The sequence below is a fragment of the Lissotriton helveticus genome, chromosome 3_1 (assembly GCF_964261635.1).
Source record: "Lissotriton helveticus chromosome 3_1, aLisHel1.1, whole genome shotgun sequence".
NCBI classification, from domain to species: Eukaryota; Metazoa; Chordata; class Amphibia; order Caudata; family Salamandridae; genus Lissotriton; species Lissotriton helveticus.
This window is the reverse complement of record NC_136061.1, coordinates 395,893,911-395,919,868: the sequence shown is the minus strand read 5'-3', so window position 1 is coordinate 395,919,868 and position 25,958 is coordinate 395,893,911. Positions and strand designations below refer to the sequence as shown.

Below are 25,958 nucleotides of genomic sequence, written 5' to 3'. Positions count from 1 at the left end.
CCAAAATAATGATTTATTAATAATCTGGTATAAACTAAAATCCAAGTTTTACAAACCTATCGTAATCTTATAAAAAAAGCATTCTGAAATTATCTTCTAAATATACACCAAATGATTTGTATTTGTAGGCATACTTATAGAGCGCGGCTGTCACCCAAAGGGTATCCTGGCGCTTTGATTGCAACTTTTAACGACATAACACATTATGCAATCCTGTTGATTGTATCATTGTACAACTCAGCAAGTCATTTCTCATTGATTATATTTTACAATCTGAAAGAAGTAATGGAGCAAAACAAGTGGCACCGCTACGTTTCAGTTGATTGATGGGCTCACTGCACCTTCTTACAATAACTCTTTTCACCAAATGTATTTATTTGTCATTAAAGAAAAGTAATTAAAAAACACTTTTGCATGGGGCGTGGCTTGGATGGCGAAGAGGAAGCACACCTAGATCTGGAGCTCCCGACCCCCAAGTCGAACTAGCGGTGAAAGCAACGGCGTAGAAGCCCGCACCAAGGAAGGTCAAACAATAGAAGGTGTGCGAAAGCAGAGGGCACAAGCAGTGGCAATCAACAACACCCCAGAAGCCACAGCAAAGAAGACGAGCTGAGGAGTGGGGGAGAGCTCAAGATGGCGGCGGCAGGCACGGCATAAACAGAAGGGGCAGCTCTCAGCCAGAGGTGTAGCCTCAAGCGTGACTCCGCCGGGCGCCCCAGGTTAAAGGGAAGCGAGAGAGAGAGAAGCGGCATTAGTCGAGCGGAGGAGGCGAAGGAAACCTCAACACAGCAGCGGTGAGTCTCCCGCCCACCCTCCCCCACTCAGGGAACCAAAACCGAAACTAACAGGCTGAGAGCCAGGGGGAGGTGCCATTTTAACCAAGCCAGAGCCGCAGTAACGGAAGCCTGGGTTGAGAAGTGGGAGCAGCGACGGCAGCAGCTTGGGAACCTCAAGTGCCCGAAGTGGAAAAGAGAGGGGTGAACATCCTGCACCGCGCAGCAGCGGGGTCAACGCAGCAACGGACGGTCAGACGGCCGGGGGGACAAGTAAGCACAAGTAAGCGGAACTAAGAAGCATCACTCATAAAATTATAGCGCGGCGGCCATCTTGGGAGGGGCGCAGGATCAGGCGTGCTGATAACAGGCCCATACCTCCGCGAAAACAGGAGCGAACAGGAGCCGCAAACGGAGCGACACGTCACCAGCAGTAACGCAAGCCAAACAAGAGCTGAACCAAAGTTCAAAGCCAAAAGGGAAATCCCCCGCGGGGGGACAGAGGAGAGCAGCGGCCATATTGGGAAGGGCCCACGAAGTAGAACGTGAAGTAAACCAGGCACCAACACAAGGCGGCCATCTTGAGGCGGAGGCACACAAACAAACGGTGCAAGTGGAGCCGACACAAGACCCGGGCACAACAGAACTCAGCCCACCCACCTGACACAAGTAAGCGCAAGGGTACTCGACACCAGACAACGTCAAAAAGGGCACGTCAGGCGAAGCAACCGAAGAGGGATGGGCGCATGATCGGGCGTGCCGACAACAGGCCCAGACCTTCGCGAACAGGAGCCGCAGACGCAACGGAAGCCAAAACTAAAGCCTAGTCCAAAGGGGGATCCCTCGTGGGGGAGACAGAGGACAGAGGAAAGCGGTGGCCATATTGTGAAGGGCCAGCGAAGCATACCAGGCACCGACACAGGACGGCCATCTTGAGGCGGGGGCACACAAACAGCGCAAAAAGGGGAGCCAACATACGAACCGGACACGAGTGCTCCACGCGAGCAGCCCAGAGTAAACCGCCAAAGGGTGGAACTAACGAACCAATAACCAAGGGGGAATACTCCAAGGAACTGGCGGGGGTTAAAACGAGAACCAGAACAGTCAAGCAGCCGAGTTGCTTCCGAAACGGCACGCTGACACAGAACAGGATAACGACAGACGGCAGCAATCACAAAGGAAGGCCTTGACACACGGAAGGAAGCAGGCAGGCACCTGACGCATCAGATCAGAAGAGGCGTTGAGACAATGACGAGTAGGGAAGAAAAGAAGGTCGCCAACGACCCGAAAAAGAGCCGTAATTAGTACCCGGAATCACCTGGCAAACTCAAGAATGGCCAAAACAGCGAGGCAATTACACTGTACATACTCCTAAAAAAAAATCACCGAGGGGAATGACCTGGCAAAAGCGACGAAAAAAGCAGTTGATAACATACAGAATGACCTAATAGCCATAAGAGCAGCACAAAGCAGGGAGGACGGCAGAATAGACGCTGCAGAGAAAAGAGTCAGTGACCTTGAAGACCTCACAAGAGTGACTCATAAAGACCTGGGCATTGTTATAAGGAAAACAAACAACATGGAGAGAATCCAGGCAGAGTATGACGATAAGAGCAGAAAAGGGAACATAAGACTATTGGGTGTACCTGAGGGAGAGGAGGACCCCCCAGGCGCATGTGCTGCTATGCTGGAAATCCTACTACCGAAACTCACAGGGCTGGGATTCGACATGCCCTTCGAAATAGAAAAGGCGTACAGGTTACCAGCAAGGAAGCTCCAGAATAGCAACAGCCCAAGGCCAATCATCTGCCAACCCCTGCGTGGGAACCAAACAGACGCGATCTTCGCAGTCGCCAGGAAGGGCCAACCGCTGATCATAAATGGCCAGAAGATAACAATCACGCAAGACTACTATAAACTCACGGTAGAGACCAGGAAAGGCTTCCTAGCCCTACGAGACAAGATGCGAAGAGACAATATCACCTTCAGCTTCGCGGGGCCGTCCAGGTTGAGAATAACCGACAAGAACACCCCCCTCATATTCGAGGACCCTAATTAACTAAAAAGATATCTAAGAGGGCCAGAACCAGAGAACATGGAGGCAAAGAGCCCAGGAGCGAAGAGAAGGGCCTCGTCAGATGCCGCAGAAGGCGGAGAGTAGCAGAGCCCATATAAACTGACACTGGACCAACGCAGGCGCAGGACAGGCGAGCACTGCTCTAACCATGATGACTTACCTACCTCATCTCTAAAGAGAGAAGATAAAAACCTCTTATGTCAACAGCAATGCAACCACAGTGCGACCAAGTATGCAACCTTTAACTACCTCAGTCTGTCTTAGACAATCGCAAGCGTGATGACCCACCCCAAGCGAGTCAGCGGGAGGAAGAAGAAGAACACAAGAAGCAACCTGACAAGGACCCGCAAAGCACGGAGGGCGCTGCAGGCCCACCATATCCTTTTTGTACTCTCACAGTCGGAACTGGGTCCAGGCGGGGGGTTTCATATGTGAAGACATAGTGTCAAAGGCACCGCTGAACTCTCGGGCACAGCTATAGACTTGGGGGGAGGGAGGGTGGGGAGATCTCTTTGCTGTCACACGCTCACATATCAAAAAAGCGGGGGGAGGAGGGAGGGGGGTAGACGGAGGGAGGAGGGGAAGGGGAGACTGCGAGTAAGCACCACGGTACAGAAGCATGCATTACTTTTTCTTCAGGTCTTTACTATCTTTTCATCCTTACTCGTACCTAGCCACAGCCGGGGGGGGGGGCATCTATGAGCGGGAGGTGCAGACCCATGGTGCCCAAAGCAAGTAACAAACCGATAGGCGGCGACACCAAGAAACCACCATGAGCACATCGACACAAACCAGACAAACCACTAACCTTAAGGTAGTGTCCCTAAACGTCAAGGGCCTCAACCATCCAGCCAAACGTAGAAAAACGCTCGAATACTTGGCAAAGCTGAAGGGGGATATCTATGTACTACAAGAAACGAAGCTCTCACAAGAAGAAGCAGAAAACCTGAAAGCGAGGTGGATAGGGGAGGTCTTCTGCTCACCAGCCAAGCACAAGAAGCGAGGGGTAGTCACAATAGTAAGCAGGAAGGCCAATTTGACCCTAGGAAAAACACAAACAGATGAAGAAGGAAGACCACTACTAACGAGTCTGAAAAGGGGAGACGAAACAATACACATAGCCAATATATACGGGCCAAACTCGGATGACAAAGAATTCTGGGAAGGGGTCACAACGACACTATCAGCACTCCCCCAGGAAGACCTCCTCCTCGTGGCAGGAGATATGAATCAGGTCTTAGACCAAGCAACAGACAGGCACCCGCACAGATCAAGCCACGACACCCACAACCCCAACATCCTGAAAGACGTCTGTACCAAACTTCAACTCACAGACCCATGGAGGTTGCAGCACCCTGATGCACGCGAATACACATTCTACTCACACCCGCATAACTCCTACAGCAGGATAGACTACATCCTAATGTCCAACACACACTCGCACCTGATTGACCAAACACAGAAATAGCGCCAAAAACCATCTCTGACCACGCGCACATCGCGCTCTCAATGTACAGGAAACATAATGAGAAACCAACTAGCAGATGGAGACTGAACAGCGATATCCTACAGAACCAGAGCAACATCGAGGAAATAAATGAGGCCATAAGAGAATATCTGCACCTTAACGACAACGATGAAGTGGAGAAAAGCACCATCTGGGATGCCCTAAAGGCAACAATCAGGGGGAAACTAATAAACATCAAAGCCAGAATGAACAGAAGCAGGAACAAGAAGATAAAGGAACTAGAGGGACAAATTGACCTCCTGGAGAAAGGACACTGCGCAAACATCACAGGCAAAAACACCCTAACAACCTTAAAGAAAAAATATGAGCTTAATAGGATCCTGAGTGAGAGAGCAAACACGTGGATAAACAAATTCAAAGCCATAAACTTATGCTCAGCAAACAAGGCAGGGAAACAACTAGCATCGTACCTAAAAGCGAAGCAGAGGCAGTACTCGATCGCAGCCATAACTGACAAAAAAAACAAATCACAGACTACAAACGAAGGTATCCTAGAGGTCTTTAGACAGTTCTACCAGGAACTATACAGAGCGGATACAAACCTGGATGCGGACGGAGGGAAGAACCTGCTTAGTAGAGCCAATCTGCCAACACTAACATCCGCACAAAAGGAACTACTCGAAGAGGACATAACAGATACGGAAATAGACGCAGCAGTCAATCAGCTGAAACCGAACAAGGCACCAGGGCCAGATGGATACACCGCAACCTTCTACAAAAAAATCCTCTATCAACTCCGACCAATCATGGCAGAGACGTACACACACTCTATCCGCAGAGGAAGGATGACGGACTCAATGGCAGAAGCCAACATCATTGTAATACCCAAAGAAGGTAAAGACCCGCAAAACTACAGACCCATATCACTCATCAATGTGGACTGCAAAATCTACGCGAAAATACTGGCAAATAGACTAAACAGAGTGCTGCCGCTGCTAATTCATAACTCACAAGTAGGTTACATCAAGAACAGACTATCCCAAGATAACACGCGACTGCTCTGTCACCTCATCAACCAAACAACACAGTGAGGAACAGGCTGTGATGATAGCAGAAAGCGTTTGACAGGGTCTCCTGGCCTTTCCTAGATTCATGCATGGAGAAATTCGGTTTAGGTACCAAATATAGAACAATGGTAATGGCCCTGTACATCAAACCAAGGGCCAGAGTTGTAGTGAATGGAGGTACATCAGAACAACTAATGCTGGAGAGGGGCACAAGGCAATGCTGCCCCCTATCACCAGGTCTATTCCTGCTAGCACTTGAACCCTTACTAGCCATGATCAGAGACAACAACGCCATAACCGGTGTCAAAATCAAAAACAAAACAGTGAAACTCGCAGCATACGCAGATGACGTCCTTATCACAACTACAACACCAACCACGTCAATCACAGCACTAATGAACACCATAGGAGAATACGCAGCCGCATCAGGATACAAGCTCAACAAGGACAAATCTGAGTGCAAGCCGATGAACGTCCACACCACGAGAGCAGTACTGGGCCAATCGGGCCTTGCCTGGCAAACAAAGCCCCTAAAGTACCTAGGGCTACTGTTCGGGAGAGACCTAAATGCAACCCTAGAACACAATGAAGACGCAATGCTGAAAAAGATAAAGGAGAGACTAGATCTCTGGTCGCCCAAATACATCAGCTGGTGGGGCAGAGTTGAAACAATTAAAATGATGGTGACATCGGTCGTTAACTACACATTCAGCATGCTGCCCATAGCACTGACAGAGAACTTCCACAAGAGGCTTGAATAGCTAATAAACAGATTTATATGGAAAGACAAGAGACCAAGAATCAGCCTGCAGAAGCTGAGACTAACGAAGAATCTGGGCTGAACATAACAAACTTTAAACGCTTCCAAACAGCATGCCTAGCCAAGCAAGGAATCTTCTGGGTCACAAACACACACGACTATGAACCGGAATGCCTGAAAGTGGAAAAGAACATCCTGGGGGGGCTAAACCCAATTGCATTGCTAACAGCGAACAAGCACCCTCACAGACAGAACCCTATCATCAAACACACCAAAGAAACCATAATGAAGGTGGACAAACTTATGGAACAGAGGATCAGGGGAACAAACTGGGAATCAATCTGGTACAACTCAAGCATTTTATACCAGGGGGAGCCGCTAGACAACGAAACATGGATGGGCAGCGGAATCACCACGCCAAGCCAACTGGAAACGAGAAACTCCCCTATCACCTTCCAAAATCTGAAACAAATCCACAACCTCCCAGACATAGAGCTTTACACATTCCTGAAAATAAAAACGGCCACAACGAAGGCGAACCTAAGCAAAAATCCACCGAGCATCATCAAATATATGGACAACCTTAACTCCACAGGCCATCACACAGCAAAAATCTACAGACTACTGTGTCCCCAAACATCCACGCTGAACAAGAGAGTGATGAGCTCATGGGATGCACTGACAAAACGATTACTGAGCCACGAAGAAAAAAGCAAACTGTGAAGGTCAGCCACAACCAACAAAGTCACGCCACAACTGGCGTAAACTAAATTCTGGCTCCTCCACCGAGCCTACTGGACCCCAGCGAAACTACACAAAGCAGGCATAAGAGACACCGGAACATGCTGGAACTGCGACAAAGAGGAGGGCAGCCTGGAGCACCTCCTTTTCGAGTGCCACAAGGTCAGGACCTTCTGGAAAAAAGTGCACAACTTCATCAACGCCGTCACAGGCAAAGTGTTACCAATCCCCTTCGCCGGCATCGTCACAGGTTTCATGGCCGACTGCCTAGAAAACAAGGAGGAAAGAGACCTAGTGGACATCCTACTAACCGCGGCAGTGAAAATCATACTAACAAATTGGAAGGACACGGCCAAAGCCACTTTCAAGAACTGGATGAACTGGGTCACCTTCCTCAGAGGCAAATCCTCGAAGGAACACCATGCCAAAAACAACATGTGGGAAGCCCTCGACGCACACTTGGAAACACCCCGGACCTAACGCCCCCCCCCCCCCCCCCACCTCTACCTCTACTCTCTCTACTTTCTTTCTCTTTCCAGGGGGGTAATGCTGCACAATCAAAGACAAGCCAAGAACAATGAATACAGCGCATGAGCAGCCCAACCCATCCCCGAATGTATACCCCCCCTGCATTGCTCTGTACTGTCTGTATCTTCTGATATGCAGGTATATTTTAATAAAAAAAAAAAATTGAAATAAAAAAACAAAACTTTTGCATATCGGTGGCATATTATCCTGCATTGCTGATTTCCGACATAACAGATCACTGAGTTACACTAAACAACGTTTGTTGCCTTTCCAAGCCCTTGTGAATTTTCTTCCGTTTTCACCGGGTTATTTAATTTAGAAACCGTTCATCCATGTCTCATTTCTGTACATCCCTTCATATCTGTGTAGGGTGTTCCACAATTCAGTATGCTTGAATTAGTCTGTCCATTTGAGGTCGAGCCTAGCGGCAGCGCTCATGCACTGCTCGCTCTGCGAGGCATGCTGTAATAGAGTATGCAGTGGAAGCCCCATCCTCTTCACCCATATTTTTAATTGGATGGTGACATTGTCCTTCATAAACGCTGAATTCAGATTCATTATGAGGCTTCTTAGGACCCCCTTGTCTCCATTTGTTACCGCCCATAAGCACTGGACCTTTTATGTGGCTCGTTACTCGTTCTGCTTTATCTAGTGGGTCAAAAGGGGATGATGGACGGAGTGTTTGAGCAAATCAAACACTAACCCCCAGTCAACTGATCTTGGTTTAATCCATCACCATTCTTTAGCTCACTCCGCCACCCCAGTTGAGACATGGCCATATGCAAATCAGTCTGACCCTGTGCCTCATTGTTTCCGGTCCAGGGAAGACATGGCTTGGCAGCTCGGGCTGGACTGTTCCCATGAGGCACAGTGTCAGACTGATTTGCATATGGCCATGTCTGAACTGGGGTGGCAGAGTGGGCTAAAGAATGGTGATGGATTCAACCCAGATCAGTTGACTGGGGGTGAGTGTTTGATTTGCTCAAACGCTCCGTCCATCATCCCCTTTTGTATCGCTTTGTTTGCCCTAAGTTGGCAGGGTATGCTCAGACGTGAGTCCCTTGCTCACTTTGCCACTTAATTCAAGATAGCCTGGCTGAGGATTATGAATCCGCAACCGGTCCCAGGATGCTTGTTTCTGGTCCAGGGAAGACATGGCTTGGCAGTTCGGCTGGACTGTTTCCATGAGACACAGGGTCAGACTGATTTGCATATGGCCATGTCTGAACTGGGGTGGCAGAGTGGGCTAAAGAATGGTGATGGATTAAACCCAGATCAGTTGATTTGGGGTGAGTGTTTGATTTGCTCAAACGCTCAGTCCATCATCCCCTTTTGTATTATTATCTAGTGGGTGAGCACTATTTTGTTCATTGACACTAATAGGGACATTGGCTGCTGCTTTTTTTAGTTATTTTTGCCTGCTGTGTGCGGCGTGCGCTTTAGGGACTCCGCACTCAGTTTAAATTTTATTTTTAAAAGTTTGATGTTGAGTGCGGCGCCCGCTTCAGGGGCACCACGCTCTGTTTTATTATAAAAAAAATGTAACTTTAATACTGAGCATGGCGACCGCTTCAGGGACACCGCACACTTTACTTTTTAAACTTTTACAATTCCAATAGGTTCAAAATACGCAAATCCGAGACCTATTGCATTGTAAATGCTTGTGGTAGAGTGGAGTGTAGGAGGAGGGCAGGCGTAACAACGATCGCCACTGAGTTGGCCTTTGGTTGCGGGGTGGCTGCAGCTCATGCAGAATGGGTTTGCACAGAGCTTGCAGACCAGGCCACCGGTGGTATGCAGGATCCGCACAGGGTTGTGCAGGGGCAGAGCAGGAAGGGAGGAGTGTGAGTGAAGTATTGAGGGTGACTACAATACTTTGCCAGTGGGTTGGCTTTGGATGCACAAATGTTTGAGGAGCCAAGTCAGATCCAAGTGCTTTGCTTGAATGGTCTTTGACGTAGCATTCCTGTATATTGTGCAGGCACACACTGCAAGCACGCACGCACATACACCCTGTGCGCAACCAACACACCCGCCCCTCTTTGCCCTTTTCACATACTTGACACAGTTCTCAGAACACCAGCAGCAGCAATAAAGAACTAGATGATTTGACAATGACTTCACATGGGCCGGTATTACGGTTTGCATGGGCTCGTCCTCCACGACGGGTCAGCTTGTTGATGGCTTTGCTCCCTAGTATTCCGACTTTCTGAATGTGCTTCTGCTCTGCTTGTTCTCATTACGAGTGGGCTGTGTTCATGTATTGTATTGTAATTACATTTATATAGCGCTTACTACACCAGACGAAGCGTCAAAGCGATTTTTCGGCGGATTGCACGCTACTCCGGGATCCATAGAGGATTAGTGTTGAATTGGTATAGAGAAACATGCAAGTACATTTTAAGTGGTGGATAGGTTAGTCAGTTTTGCAGCGTGAATCTTTCTGGATTCACTATGCTGTGCATTATTCCGCGGGCTAGTGGTTGGGTCCGGAATCATAGTATTTTTTTTTTTCTTTTTTTTTTTTTTTTTTAAACAAGGTTTGTATTTATATAGTGCCTGTTACCCCTGATGGGGTGGTGAAACATGCTATTCAGGAAGCCCATAAAGGATTAGTGATGAATTGATATGGTGAAATATGAAAGTAATTTCAGCGGTGGATATTAGTCAGTTATTTGGAGTGAGAAGGATAGCGGAAGGATAAAAGGGGAAGAAAGGTTTGCATTCATATAGCACTGGTTACCCCTGATGGATGTTGAAGCGCTTTTCTGGCAAGTAGCACACCACTCCGGAACTCCTAAACGGTTAGTGTTGAAAATTAGTATAGTAAAATATGAAGACCTTTGAGTAGTGAATATGTTATTCAGTTATTTGGGTAGAGAAGGGTAGGTGGCGGGATAGTGAAGGAAAAGAGGTTTGTATTTATATAGCGCTAGAGGTTTGTATTTATATAGCCCTTGCTACCCCTGATGGGGTTTTGAAGCGCAAGTAGCACGCTACTCTGGAACCCATCAGGATTGGTATTGAATTAGTATGGTGAAACATGAAGGTAATTTTAGTGGTGGATATATTAGTCAGTTATTTGGATTGAGAAGGGTTGGGGAGGTGTAGAAAAGAGGGAAGAGTTTAGAAAAGATTGTTTTGGGGGACCGGTAGAGGTAGAGGTGTAAGCTGATGCAAGGAGGGGTAGAGTAGCAGAGAGTCTAGAAGGGGTTATTTTGGGGATCATAGTAGTGGTATGGGGTTAAATGAGAGAGTGGATGTAGAGGACCTATTGAGCGAAGTATAGGCTGGGAAATAGGGAAGTGTATTGGAAATGGTAAATTAGAAGAAAGTGATAAATATATAGATCCATAAGTACATTGAAAGTATATAGATGCATAATGGAGGTATGTATATTGGGCAGCATTTCTGGCCCTGGCCCGTCTCAAACAGGCTCAAACAGGCAACTGCCCTTATCCTCTCCGCCCATAACGGGCTCAAACAGGAAACTGCCCTTGTCCTCTCTGCCCTTCTCTGGCTCAAATAGGCAACTGCCCTTGTCCTCTCCGCCCTTATCCTTGACGCCCGGGCTGAGACGCCCTAAACCTGGCCTTTTATAGCCCTAGTAATCAGGTGACCCTGTCAGCCAATGCGAACCCTAGCCCTAACACTATCCAATCACAAGCCCTAACAATCTAGAACCAGTAGACCACCATGACCTTACAGCCAATCTTAGCCCCAGTCCAAGCACCCAATCAGTTCAAAAACCGCAATGTCTACGTACAATAGAGGCCCTAGCCCTACCAGTAGTCCCACCCCAAGTCCAAGCGGCCAATAGCACAGGAAATCCTTTTCCCTACTTCCAATAGAAAGCCTAACCCTACTCCTAGTCCCACAACCAATCCAGCATCCAATCACACCAGAAGCCCTAATCGCTACTTCCAATTAAGTCTAACCCTAGCCCTAGTCCCACCATAGTCCCAACAACCAATAACACAGGAAACCCTAGTCCCTACTTCCAATAGAAATCCTAGCCCTAGTCCCAACCCTACATTGATTGAATCACAGACCCAGAAACCAATCAGAACACTCAAATACCCAACCAATGAGGACACTAACCCTAATCCAATAGAAACATCAGATACAACCACCAATCAGTGTGTACATGTACCAAACAATATCAGACCATATAAGGTCCCAGCGACCTCAGACAAGGTTTGCTGGCCAGGGAGTTGGAAGCTGCTTTTCCTGTTCAGAATCTCCTAGGAGACAGACAGGCTCAATCCACACTTTGGACTTCTGCAGGTAAAGGCCTCACTAACTTGAAATCTAACAATACTGTTTGAATAAAACTTTACTCCCTGTACTGGTAAGTGCACAGTTCCTAGTAAACACAGTTTAAACAGCTCACAGAAGCACCCTCCGATGTAGAATATCCCTGTTGCGGGGGGGGGGGGCTGGTTTCACTGGCTTGTGAACACACAATGGTGGCTGGGGGTGCACTGTTTTAACGTACAGGTCTTAGCGCAGAGCAAAGTAGAAATTTGGAGGGACAACTGAAAGTCATCAGCAATGAGAGGGAAAAACTACGATGGTGAAAAGTAAGGTATCTTTGTGGAAGGCACAGTGTCTGCGGACTGTATGACAGCAGTGACTGCTCATTGAGAACGAAGGCCTTGGCGTAGCTCTCTACTGTGACATATTGGGTTTTCCACCTGCCTAATGTTTTTTTATATCAAGGTCAGCCAAAAACAAAAAGCAATTCATCACCAAACGCTGGTAAAGTGTTCAGGTCTGTAGGTGACAGAGACGTTGAAACGTATCTTGGCTTAAACACCCCTGCACACTAAATTGTTTCAGGGGAGCGTCAAGCCAGATTCACAATGCCTTGAGGGAAGGAATACCTTGTGTACCACCTCTTTGAAAAGAATAGTTAGCATAGTTTAGAAATAATGGCCCAATCAGGGTGTGAAGCAAACCTGAACATGATGGGCAGACCTAAAGCCACAGATCATAAATCTTTCAAAAGGCCTTGAAAAACTGGTTGTTCCATAGAGCAGATTAAGCGGTTCCTTCTTTATGCCCGCCCTCCCACTGTTCGTGCCTTCTTAACCCTGCCCGCCACCCACCCGCTCTCCTGTTGTCCATGATTTCTAGTATTTGCAATACAATAAGTCTCACATTTACGCGAGTTTAAGCTATTTGCATTGTAAATGACAATGCCTTTTATTTATCTTTTAGTTTTTAAAACCTAAATAAAACGCATTGTCACTTACAATGCCAATAGCTTAAACTCTCGTAAATGCAAGACCTATTACACTGCAAATGCTTGCTCTTGATGCATATGATATGGGCCTCAATAATAGTAGTCTACTTGCAACAATATACCTTAGGTCAAGAAAAATGTTGCTTTTTGGGCAATTGAGTACAGGCAACCTTATTGATCCATATAGTTGGCTTTGTGTTTGCCTCATTGTAGTTTCATTCTAGTGGACAGTGCAACATGACCTCTCTCCCCACTGTTAGATGCCAAGGAGACACCAAGTGGTACCAGTAAAACAGGATTGAGGTTGCACTATACAGAAATGCTGCTGCAAGTCTGGAATTAAAAACTCAACCCTTCTCTACAGCAGTGTCATAACCAAGCTCAGTTGGGGCTGCTTTCCCCACAATGCAGTTTCGTCATTATGCACAGTTTTTTTAAAGGTCTATTCAATGGGATTAGTGTGTTCACAAATAGATATTGCAACCTCATTTAAGGGGGAGTAAGTGAGAAATTCTCTGTGCTACAGAGGAAGGTTAATGCAACTATTGATTATGCCCTGTATTCCAAATATAGTGTGATCATAATTATCCTGTTATGCTCTCAGTGAACCCATGTAGCTGAATGCCGAGGTATTGTACATAGCTTTCCCCTCCACTATGAAAACTCCTCTCGAGGCTTGACCGTGTTGGGGGGGGGGGGTGGAGACAAGGACAAGGGGAGCATATCTGAATTATCTCAATTACTACGGTCTGGGACCAGGCATTGAAATAAACCATTTTTTTTATTGCAAGTAATCCATGGGAGTGATTTTCCCTGAGAATGCAGGTCAGGTGTTCAATAGCTAGAGCAAACAGTAACTGATGGCATGGGGATGCTCTCATGGGAGCAGGCACCCCTAGAGACCTCGATTTATGATGTACTGCCGATGTTTACCCACATCCTTGGCTCTGCTTGCAGGAGGGAAACCATCCCATTATACGTTTCCCCATCCTGCAGAGAGCAACAAACAGCAAAGCTCATTCCAGCGGCTCGAATACTTTTTTCAGCATTTAGTCCCTGCTCAAAGCCCACGGTCTGTTTGTTGGAGAAGTACATAAAAAGTATGAATGACTTTAGTTGTGGCTCATCCATTATTGAATCTCGTGTGTTTGGTAACACAAGACCAGTCAGATAAGACTGCACTATAAGGACAATATTCTTTGCTAAGATTTTAGTGGCTGTATTAAGGGACAACGCGCTGGAGGATGAGCATATTTTGTTGTTTGCCTGGTTTCTGCGGAAGGGTCAACACTGCTTTGCATATTGAGGGTGGGAGGACCACTTTTGTTCTCACTTCATCAAACAGATCTGAAATATGGGGCCTGGCAAATCGCCACATTCTTTATAAAATGTGGCTGTTGCTCCATCACTGCCAGGTGATTTCTCCTTGCTAAGGCATTGATTGCATCCTTTTCCTCAGCCGTCTTTTATGGCCTGTTCCAACCGCCAACACTTATGGTCCTCAAGGAATTCAGTGTGGCGCTTTTGAGGTAACATCAGTTGCTGTAATCTGAACCTTGGTCTTGTAGCGTTTGCCATAATAACCAGCAAATGCTCCAACGATATCTGGGGCGATTCTGGATATTCTTCCCTCCCCATGTTTACCTTTTAATCGCTCCTGGGAAGATCACATCAGATAGTTATCTAACCAGCATTCTTCAGCCTTTCCCCTTTACCATAATGTGTCGCCATGGCATACTTGCTCGAGTATTTTTCTTCTCTGTGAGCTACTTCTCAAACTGCCAGAATTTTTTTATTTAGCTTCCACACCACTCGTAGTCAGTACGATCTGCTTTACTCGCACACCAACTCTTAAATTTCATTTTCTAGACTGTCAAGTGTGCTTCTGATCCACTTTACCACTTCTGTCCTATAAGCTATGCATGTGCCCCCTTTGTAAACTTCAATGTCTCCCATACCATGCCACAGAGTCCACATTCTTTTAAAAATGTTCCAGTTTAGCCTATTTCACTCTTCCCCTAAATACCTCCTCTTCCAATGACTCTGCAGAAAATGCCATGGTTTAAAGGCTTTCAATAAGGGTGAAAGTATTAGCTAGAACAGCACCAAAAATTGCTCTGATAGGGTGCATGCAGGATCTCAGTCCACCCACTCCATGTGTGTGCATCACGAATGAGTTACCAGTTCTTGATTCAGCGTTGTATGCTTTAGAATAGAATGTGTAGGCACTGCTTGTGAGATTTCTCTCGTGCAGTGTCCACAAGTTTGCACTGTTGTGGTCAAGAATGATATTGTCACCTCCACATACATAGTCTTTTCCCATGCGTGTAGTCAACACCACTTTATAGAAGTGTGGAGTATCTACGTTTGGCCCATATATATTGACTACGGCAATTTTTTATTGTGCAGCACACTCCAAGATATCTGCCATCTTTGTCCGATACAGGCTGAGTATGTCTGAATCGTAAGTCTCTCAGTTTCAACTTCGCGACCCTTCTGGAGTGCAAATTATATGAGAAGAAAATGGCTATGGGTCCCCGTTCTTTAACCAAGTTTTCTTCTGTGTGTGACTTCTTGTAGAAATGCTACTGAAATTCTTCGCCTGACTAATAAGCTAATACCCTTCTCGGGTTATTTATCCCCCTAATGTGCAGTGTGATCATGAGCATCGTGGAGACTCTCAGTTTAATGTTGCAGTGCAACAGATGCAATTTATAACATAAATCTATAGTGAGTGGCGAGCCAGTACCCTTCCACCTCCGCTCCATCTAACTACCACCAACTTCTTCGATTGTTATGTTATGTTAGGGTTTTTTTGTAAAGCGCACGTACGCCCGTGGGCTTCATGGCGCTGTTGAAGTAGGAACCTAACACAACAACTTACTGAAAATAAGCCTGTCTGAACAGCCAAGTTTTATAAGAATGTCTAAAAGTTAGAAAGTCTGGGCTGAGCCGAAGGGAAAGTGGTAGGGAGTTCCATAGGACAGCAGCTAAGTAATGGAAACAGCTGCCGCCCTGACGCTTTCTCCTGTAAGAGGGAACAACCAGCAAGTCTTTATTGATGGATCTAAGATTGCGAGTGGGCTTGTATTTGGAGACCAACTGATTGATGAACTGAGGCCCTATGTTTTGTAGACTCTTGTATATGATACAGCCGGACTTAAACATGATTCTTTGAGATACAGGCAGCCAGTGTAATTGTTCTAGGCCAGGCCTGATGGAACACCGCCTAGGTTGTTTAAGAACAAGTCTGGATGCCTGGTTCTGCACTAGTTGGAGTCTTTTTAAAAGGCCAGATGGAAGGCCCAGGTACAGACTATTAGAAAAGTCCAGTGTTCAAGGGGCTTGTTGCCTGTTTTTCCCGACTTTTCTGCATGCTGTACCATTCTCTGAATTTCCATCAAGCTTCCCACCACAATCTCCATTAACCTGTGCAGAAGGGGCAGGTGCTGCCACCCACAATCTTGGTGTTATATTTTAACCCCAAAGAGTATATTACAACATTCTCAGCATTTGTTATTTTCTTGATGAAATGCCATTGTGACGGTTACTACATTTGTCTTAGACGTTTTAGTCAGTAATCCATTTTTTTCAGGAAAGAGTAATCCAGAAAGAGGGAACCGCCTCAAATATTCAATGTTGGTCTAAGAGTTCTTCATCCGGGGTGATAGTTGTCTTTCCTGTGACATACTTGGTCGAGGCGGGACACCAGCAGATCCTAATGTCTTGAGAAATGTAATAGCTGCTTGTGGATCAACCGAGCAGTGTGCCTTGCTTCAATGAGGTTTGCATCTGAGCAGATACAGCATGGCATAGCTCATCTGTAAAAAAAAAAAAAAAAAATCTTCAGATTAATGAAGGAGCTTCTGGCATACTGCACTCCAGTGGTAAAGACAGCCAAAGATGCACCCTCTAAATGCAGACTCCATTTGTCATATACCACTCTGAGGACGGTATTACGATCCTTGTAATTGAGAAGAGCGAACGTTTCAGTAATATGCCTTTCCACACTATCAGTCCAGGACAACTACTATGCATAGGGTGTTTCTACAATAGCAGGCCTGTAAGTCCTTGTTCTTTTCACATATGAGTGCCACACCTTTTCCATTTTGAGTAGTTTCTTAACTATTGAAATGGAGGGCCCAGTCTAATTATACATTATCTTTGGAAAACAGATTTTTGGCTAATAAATGTTATCAGTCTCTATAGGTGAGACTACAACTATGTGTGTTGCCCCTTCAGTGACTTTTACGACTGGGAAGGTATTAGTTCGAGAGAATAGTAGTGCTTTGTTCCCAAAATCATCGCACATTTCAATTTGCATTGTATTGAAGGATATTCGTCTCTCTTTGCTCTTTTGCTCAATTATATTTTGCAATAACTGGGTCAGTGTATCTAAATTATAGTAAGTATTTAATGCTGACTTTTCCATTAACGATAATATAAAAACTACAACTCCAGTGAGTGTATTTATCTTCTTGGACACTGGACGAACAGCATTAATTAAATTACTCCATAAAAGAACGTTGTAAAAGTTGAGGCTGAGAAATGTTATTGGGTAATTTTAAAAGGGTACTCCTTTCTTACAACAATTACTTCTTCTTTGCTTTGTCAAACATATTAATCAAATATTACGTCCATTATTTCGCCTTCTAAGGGTTAGATTCGAATTTGTATGTTTTGTGTTCTTTTGTTGTTGTTGTGGACGTTGTTCTGGATCACCATTTGGTGGTCTGTCTGTCCCCTCTGTGACGTCTGATGTGTGCCCAGAAGTTCCTCTGCGTGGTTTCCATCTTCAGATTCTTTTGTCCGCTGTTGGGTCTGGAAGCAGGATGGTGGAGCTCCGAGAGAATCGAAGAAAAGATGGATCATCTAGGACACCAAGAAAGATGGATTTTAACCAACCAACTAACCATTGGAGGCCAAACACACAGAGAAACTGTCGGGGGGGGGGGGCGCAATCACCCATTTTCACAACCCTGACGGGGACCTGTCTGGCCAGGAGCTCATAGCTGAATAATGCAGGAAGGTGAGGAGGTGACACAGCTAGGATAGATGGAAAATACATCCTGTATATGCTGCTCCAACTGTCACTACAAATTTGCAGAACTGCAAGACCTATGCGGAGTTTCAGTCCTAGACACTGAAGGTGCACATGGTTGACAACAAGACGAAACAGCCCTCCCTTAAAGAGGTGGGCCTGTCGAGTGATGAGGAACAGCGAATCATAGAAGACACCAAGCTAACACAGACGAGTTGGAATCCAGAGAAAGGGGTCATTGACGACGAGAGGCTGGAGGCCGTGAGGAGCGCGGTGAAGGAAGAAGACCGCAAGAAAGATTGAAAGGCTTGAACTTAGTCGTTGAAGACATCTTTAATGTCTATGTTAAAACACTCATCAGTCAAAAGAAGGCGCCCCTAGACGTTGGGAGGCGCTTGAGAAAGGGTGAAAGAGGAGAAGAGGGCCAGGGATCTGACAAAACTGAAAAAGAAAACCTCACTTATAACAGATGCTGAACAATGGGCATGTGAGGTCGAGCAAAAGAAGTCGGTTTTAGGCCGAAATGTTGTTGCTCCTTCTAAGGTAGGACTCTGAGTTCTCGAAGCGGTATCGCACACCACTAAAATCCTTGAAGCTGAAAGACCTAGAACCTGAACTGGTGAAAGTCGCGCCTCCCTCTTTACCAGATCAGCACTAAGAGCAACAAGAAGCGTTCTTCGTCTAAGAGGACAAAAAATCCGCCTTCTTAGATGGACAGGAACGGCAAGAGGAGGTAGGGCAAGACCCAGACTCTAAATCTCTGGAGCATGTCGTTGACGTGCCTCAAGGACGTCATCACCAGATGTCCATTCTGTCTACAATGCACTTATCAAGAGAGCAGCTGACATCTACGGGGAGCTGCTCAAAGTGGAAAAGGAGGATTATTATTTCCTATTGGAGACAATGATGCCTTCGTAGAATGGGACTGTGTAACTCCCCTTGCTGCTGTGCATACTCTACCTTAGAAAGGGGCCCCTCTCTGGAACAAGCCACGTCCAAGGCAGTGACCCGCGGGTCAAGAATATGTTACACTCCACGCAGGACCCAATGTATATTAAGGGGAATGCAGTTGTGGACACCATCGTGCCACAGCAGGGAAGAGGGGTAATACCTGCACATTAATGAGCCCCCATTTGACAGTAACAGTAAGAGAGTGGACCTGGTGAGGAGGAAGATGGAGAGAAGGGCAGCAACCCAATGGAGAATTGCCAATTCCAGTGCCCTTCTGAACTGCTTCGGCCAGCAACAGTGGTGATGAGATGGTTTCATGCAACATCCCCCTAAAGATTACCAGAAAAGTGCTAGGACAGTCCTAAAAGAAGGCACAACCATCGCCAAAAACTGCCTCAAGTCGGCTCTTGATACAGCAGACACAGCCAACCAGTAAATGTGCAATGGTACAACCCTTTGAAGGCACGCCTGGCATAAGGGGTTTTGTTTTAAGACTATGGTACACGCATCCTGCATTGACATGCCCTTTACAGGGAACAGCCTAATTGACCCAGCAATGAACTGCTACAGATTAAGGACAAAGGCAGCGAATGCAATGGGAGCACTGCATTTCTGTGAGACCTTCAAGGCACAAGCTTGCCGACAAGACGCTTACTAGGCAGAAGAGCATTCCAACACGGCACAGCCCCTCAACAACAAGGTTTTGGCCAAGTGATTATAACCCACACTGTGCCCCCACAATGGCAGTACCTGGCAACACCGTTCTAATGAGGAAGATTCCGCTACAAAAACATCACAGCATGTGAATCCAGAAAGCATTCACACTGCAAAATGTAATAGTTACTGGTAGTAGTGTTGCTGTTTGAAGAATTTTCTGGATTCAAATGTGACCTGCATTCCTCTCCGGAAATGGCATGGGCATGCAGATGAATTTAACAATGCCACAGGAAAAGGTCAAACACCTACAAGTCGTAAATGGGGGGGAAAAGGTTGTGAAGTTGGTGACTAAGAACAGGAACTTCCCGGGTACCCGTCTGACATAGAAGGTGTTGGGCATACCACCAAATGACGGTCAATGATTATGTCCACACAAAATAAGAGAAAACTAAGGTCGATCCATTTATGGACCCAACCAGTAGCTGCAAAATAATGAATAGCATGTGAATACTGAAGATTCTTCAAGCTGCAAAATGGCTCCTACTGGTAACTAGCCATTTTGTTACTTTATTCAGCGGTGCCACTTTAAATTGGATCTCCTGTAGTTTCTGACTCAACCGTTTATTTCAAATCTCCCTTATCTAACTAGACCTATGAGGCCTGGGAGTACTTCCCTGCTGTGATTTAATATATATTTTTGCAAATGATTAGTATGAAAACTTTTACATGACAAATTTCGTAAAAAGGAACATCGTATCATTTTTTTACTATCCAGCATACTTAACATAGTGTCGCCTTTTGAGCACACAAATTTCATTCCTAAAGGCACCTTTTGCTGGCAAAAAATCAATAGGAGTTAGAGCAAAACACAGGTATATCAGTAGATCATTAGAAACACGTAGCTTCCAGACACCTTCAGAGTAGCTCACAGCCTTGAGTTAATTTGTTTCTAAGAACAGGGTCCCATTTTCTTTTTAAAGTTAAGGGAAGGGTGTGTTTATTTTAGATTATCATCAGTTTGCAGAGAGCAGGGCCTGATAATGAGCAGTGCTCATCCAGATTTGTGACCCAAGCTCGGGCTGGGTTGAGAGGTGAAGAACTGAAGCACTGAGGTATTTAACTCAAAAAAGTACTTGTCAACTCAATATTCAAGCATGAGAACAAAATGTTTCTGAATGACGCTAAATGAAAGAAAATTCAAATGAAAAGTTACCTTAATGACTAAGTTAACTCTTCATTTTAGTTTTATCTCATTTCAAATTGTTGTATTCACAAAAAGCAGGCCTCTTGCTTCTAATCACCAGTAGACACTGTGCCATATGTAGAACTAAAAAAATTATTTTTTTAAATGGGAGAAATTTTAAGTGCGGAAAAATTTTCAATATTGTAAAAAAAATTGCATAATTTTTTTTTTCTGGACTTTAAATTTGTCCCATTAAAAGAAAATGGTTGTATGTTTGTTATATACATGTAACTGTGCATGGTATGGCGAAAGGCATGTCCTGTGCCACAAGTACATACAACACTGGCTCTCAGTCACCCATCCACATATATATCGCATTCAAACGCATAGATGTTCATACATCCCCAAAGATCACAAACTCACTGACACACATGAAAGTCCTGTCATAATGCCCCTAGTCAAAGTGTTTTGTTCAAACCATAGTATCTGGTTCTATGGACATGGGGATTAAATTCAATGGAGTTGGGCGTGGGGGTGTATGGTAATGCGGTAGTTGCTTGACCTTCAGTAGCTCACAATGATTTTCACTGACAGAAGTAGCTCTCACTACAGAAAAGGTTGGAGACCCCTCCTTTACTGGATCTATACATTGGTCCGAAATTGCTGACAGCTCACAGTATTGGTCCGGGAAAGTAATTAATTAATTATTACTGAAAAGAAAACCAGACCGAGAACTTTACTGCTTTCCCCAGACCTGACTCCCGGGCCCAATGGCCTTTTCAAAGCTCATAGTGCATTTTGCACACTTGGCGGCACCCTGCTGATGTACTGCGGAATTACGATTCTCTATTAGATTTTTTCCTGGTGGCTACCCCTAGTTGATTGGGTTGGTTGATATTTCTGTTTGCAGACTTCTTTGAGGTAGGAGGATCTTCTTCTGGGCTCGTCCCTTGTCTTGAGTGTCGCATAGCTAAGCAGTGGTTAGTAATTAGATCTGTGAGGTCCCCTTATAATTTTGTTTTCTTTACAACATGTCCCCATATATTCTATTTGGTTCCGTAGCAATCGATCATTAGATCGAATCACCTCTTTGTGATGAGATCTCAGTGTGGCTACCGTTGAGCTCTTAAGTTTGCATCTTGATTCAAGAGTCGTCCACTAGAATTTCTTGTGATGTCCTTCTGTTCACTGTCTGCCCTCTGTTGTTTTATGTGATGAACTGTTGTGATGAGCAGTGGCTAATTTAATGTGTTTTGGGAAGGTAGAGGCAGTCTCTTTCCCTGGTCAAATGTAATTTAAGACATTTCATGTCCTTGTTTTTCAGCTGCTGCTGCTCCTATGAGCAGGGGTTTCTCCAAGCCATTTGGTAAGGTCGGAGCTGGGGGTGGCCCCCCTAACACACCCGGAGGATCACAGGCTAAGGTGGTTCCCATTGCCAGCTTAAACCCGTACCAGTCCAAGTGAGTCACTTCTAATCAGACGCTCGCTCTAGGTGGGATTTGAAAACGAGATGAATAAGAAATCTAGCAACGAATCGTTAATCGTGCTACCACCCTCTTAATTGCTGTTTTTACACAGTCGCCGTCACCATGCCTTCTACCATCTGTCCCTCTTCCTTCTCTCCCACCACCCTGAGTCAGTGGATGTGTAAGCTATCATCCACACGATGTCCCACATGCTGAAGGCACGCATCATTTATTAGCACCACCAGCGTATAGCCAGAACATAAGTTCCTCTCATGGGGATGTTTGTGAAAGCGCTTGCTTTGGTCATGGGGGAGGAGTGGAGGGGTCCACAGCAGCAGTGCTAGGCTGATTGATAAATGTGTTGGTGGCACCGAACTTTAAGCTTCCAGTGGTACACTGTTTTGAGTGGATATTGCTCTTGAACACATCTAGGTCCCTTGCTTGTATGTGATCCCTTGATTTCATCACTCACTTCTATAGCCTTCTGCCGCAATGTGCTTTCTTGACTGCCTTCTGTTTTTCTTTGAACACCTGTCCCCTCTTCTAGTTTGTTCTGCTTTGGAGGCCGGTTTCTGTTTCTTAGCCTGTTCAGTTTTTTTTATTCTTGTGTACCACTGTATCTTGCTCATGTGTTCTTTTATTTTCATGCATTTGTCAATTCTTTTGTGACTTCGTTTGTTGGCCTCTTTTCTCAATCATCTTGTCTTCACCCCCTCACACTTAAGTATCGTACACACAGTCTCTCTCCGTGCAGTGCTTTAGTGCTGAGCTCATTGCCTGCTGCTCACTTGTTCCAGGTGGACCATTCGTGCTCGTGTGACAAATAAAAGCCAGATCCGAACTTGGAGCAACTCTAGAGGTGAAGGGAAGCTGTTCTCCATTGAGATGGTGGATGAAAGCGTAAGCTTACATGCAATATTTTCTGCTAGTAGAGTTTCACACTGTGCATGCGCAATGAATCCTGCTTCATGTTCTACTCTCGTTCAATTTCCTGTTGTCCATTCTACACGTTTGCAGGGTTTCTGACTGCAGATGCCCTCGTGTTCAATATTTCTTGTTGCTTATCCTCTGTATTTGAGCACATCCGTTGTCATTTGTGGCACATTCTGGGTGTATGTATGTAATATTTGTGCAGTATATGTACCCAGCAAGACAGCAGTGGTTCCATGTTCAGGGAATCTGAGTGCATGGATTGGCTGTGGGAATCCTTGCTGACTGACGGGGTCAATAAACACAAACTGAGGATAATTTCTAATACCCGTGATCTTCTGCTTTGTGTTTCTTCTGTACTGTGCGTCCTTCAGACTACAGCACAGATCTATCGGCTCACATTTCACCCCCTCATCCATGATGATCATGCACCAATCTGAGTAGAAAGTAAATACATTTCGGTTGTCATGAGATGCAGCAGGATATTTGGCGTATGATGGCTAGTGGAATAGTGGGAGCAGTGAAAACGAGATTTTAGTGGGACTGAGTGTGCGGTTTGATCTTTGAAGGGAGGTGGAACTTTGAATGAGTGGATGAAGCATTGCGAGGCCTGGGGTCATATGGCTTCATAGGGTGGATGTTTGTTTATTTACATTGCATTTATATAGTGCTTACTACCCCTGACGAGGGTGGAAAAAAGCTCTAAATAGTGTGGTTTCTTACTAGCTTCTGTTGTATGTATTGTCACATTCTATTTCTTCTCTGCTTTCACGGAGACACACTGACAAGCATACTTAAGTATGCAAGTGGGTCCTTTCTGGTGTAGTGAACGCTCTCCTCGTGCACCTTTTCCAGTCAGTGCCCTTAAGGCGCTCTTGTAGGAAGGCTGGCTCACTTCAAAGGCTGGGCAGGAGCAAGAAGTTAATCAGCGAGCAGGCACAATCCTCCTCGCCACATGTCTTCAGAAGGGTTCGTTCACATTCATGGTTCTGAATGTTGCCTTTAATGAGTCTGCTCTATTAATAGATCCCAGGTCAGATTCTGCAGCTATCACTGGGGGTGGGGAGCGTAGGGATCTGGAACCTTCTAGTGGTCTGGCTCCAAGTAGCGCTACTGAGAAGCGGCGGGCATGGTTTCTAGTCCCCACTGTGCAAGGTTGCATTTGGAGAGCACTTAGTTTAGCTCATGTGCATATCAGGTGCAGAAAATTCTCTTCTGTGCAGAGACTTCTGTTTACGGGTTACAATGTGTGAGGTACAGGGTTTCCTTGTATGTCGGCATGCGATAGATAGGTCAGTGTGTAGCCTGGCAACTGACCTGCATATTTCTCATTAAACATATTGAAAGCGTCCTTGTCGTTAGTCATTTATTTGTGATGCTTCAGCAACTGCAGAGAATTACGTACGTTTCTACCAACACACAAATGTCCAAATATGAAACCTCAATCATGTTTCAATTGCAAAATTCTCAGAGCGATGTACCACATCACAGATCCATGTCCACACCCAGTTCTCCATTCCAATACAGGCAATGGTGACTGATTCATATGACATTCCCCAGATAGATGCTTGCTGCTTTAGCTTAGTAATTGGTACTCAGAGCCAGCTGACACCTGACAGTCCATACATCCTTGAGGTGCTTGCTGCATGCTCTCCTTGAAAGCTTTGCCTCAAATGCTCTATGGCATTCTCCATCGTGACATTAACTTTTTGTTCAGTTCATTATGTTTTGCTACCTTTCCTTGGTTCAGCACTCACATGCTATATTTAGAACTTCATAGGGCTGTGATATTCTGGAGGGTGTTTTCTATTTCAGTGTAGAAATCCCTGCATAAATGCATGCATAGTCTTTTGAGCATATCGCAGTGTGGTATATTGAAGAGGAACTGTCATCCTTGTCGTGTTGTGGACTGCCTATGTGGTGAAAAGAACAGGAGCTAAGGTGTTTGCAACCAGTTTCTTTCATGGGTCCAGGGCAGTGACTGTCTGGTACCCCTATGGCCACAAAATATCCTTTGTGTAAGCTACAACATGCAACACATATTTGTCGTGTGAGCCAGTTCTTTTTGGCTCATCTGTCATTATCGGATCAGCTAGAAATCCAGGCGACCAGTGTGAAGAAGTTTGACCTGTATGGTCTTGGATTTGCAAAACGCAAACATGCATGGCTTTTTCCTCTAGATTTTAGTACAGGTCACTTTACATAGCGGCAGATTCTAAGGTAACTGGTCCAAAATTGTGCCCTGATCGCCGCCTTATTATAGCTGGGCCAGGGTCCGTACTTACTAATAAGGGAAGCTCTCTGAGCAAACAAAGGTGTAACTGTAGACTGCTGGCTGCATGAACCCTCTAGACTAGGTAGTGAGAATACCAATCCTGAACTTGATCCCCAAGTCCCTTTTGTCCCGATTTGGGAGCTTGAGCAAGTGTCCCACTTGCTGAAGCTCCCAAATCGTCCTGCTCCCGGAACTCCAACATCTTCTGGGTAATGAGCAAAATCTGAAGCAGAAATCTGAAAGCATGTAACAAATCTCCTTCCTTCCATGGATAATCGGTGCTTTACATGTCCGCCTCAGTTCCAGCAAGGTGGCTAATAATGAAATGTATGTGCACTAGCATCTGGGAAGTAATATCCTAACATCAAGGAACCTATGCAAGGAATTATTTCAGTGCCTTTAGTGACACATATGAATGTGGCTATTTAAATGTACTAAGTTACTGCTGCTGTAGGAATTTGTGGCATTTTCTGATATTCGGAGTGGTGGTAATTTATTTTTTATGATTATCAGATATTGCAGTGAAAAAGAACTGCGTCATGTGGGTGTAACTCAGAGATCTGGCCTGTTCATGTCCTAGGGCATGTAGTTGGTACTGGGTAATGTCACTGATTTTTATTATTTCCTCTTGTCCCAGGGTCCTGGATACTTTTATTTGGAACGGTTAGCCAAGATTTCTATAGTTTGTTGGAAGCTCCACTGGTAGCCACAGTTGATGGATCCTCTGGTCTCATCTGTAATGACACGTGAGGAGACGAGGAAGGAATGTATTATGAATTACCAGCAGTTCAAG

General features: G+C 45.5%; 1 protein-coding gene across 1 annotated transcript in view; it reads left to right on the top strand.

Moving 5' to 3' along the window:
- The window catches only part of RPA1 (replication protein A1), a 251,759-nt gene that overhangs the window by 145,187 nt on the left and 80,614 nt on the right, over window positions 1-25,958 (top strand). Inside the window, exons 7-8 of the mRNA XM_078680149.1 lie at window positions 21,819-21,954; window positions 22,758-22,860. Of these exons, the coding sequence (XP_078536275.1) occupies window positions 21,819-21,954; window positions 22,758-22,860 (239 nt within the window). The remainder of the gene's footprint in view (window positions 1-21,818; window positions 21,955-22,757; window positions 22,861-25,958) is intronic.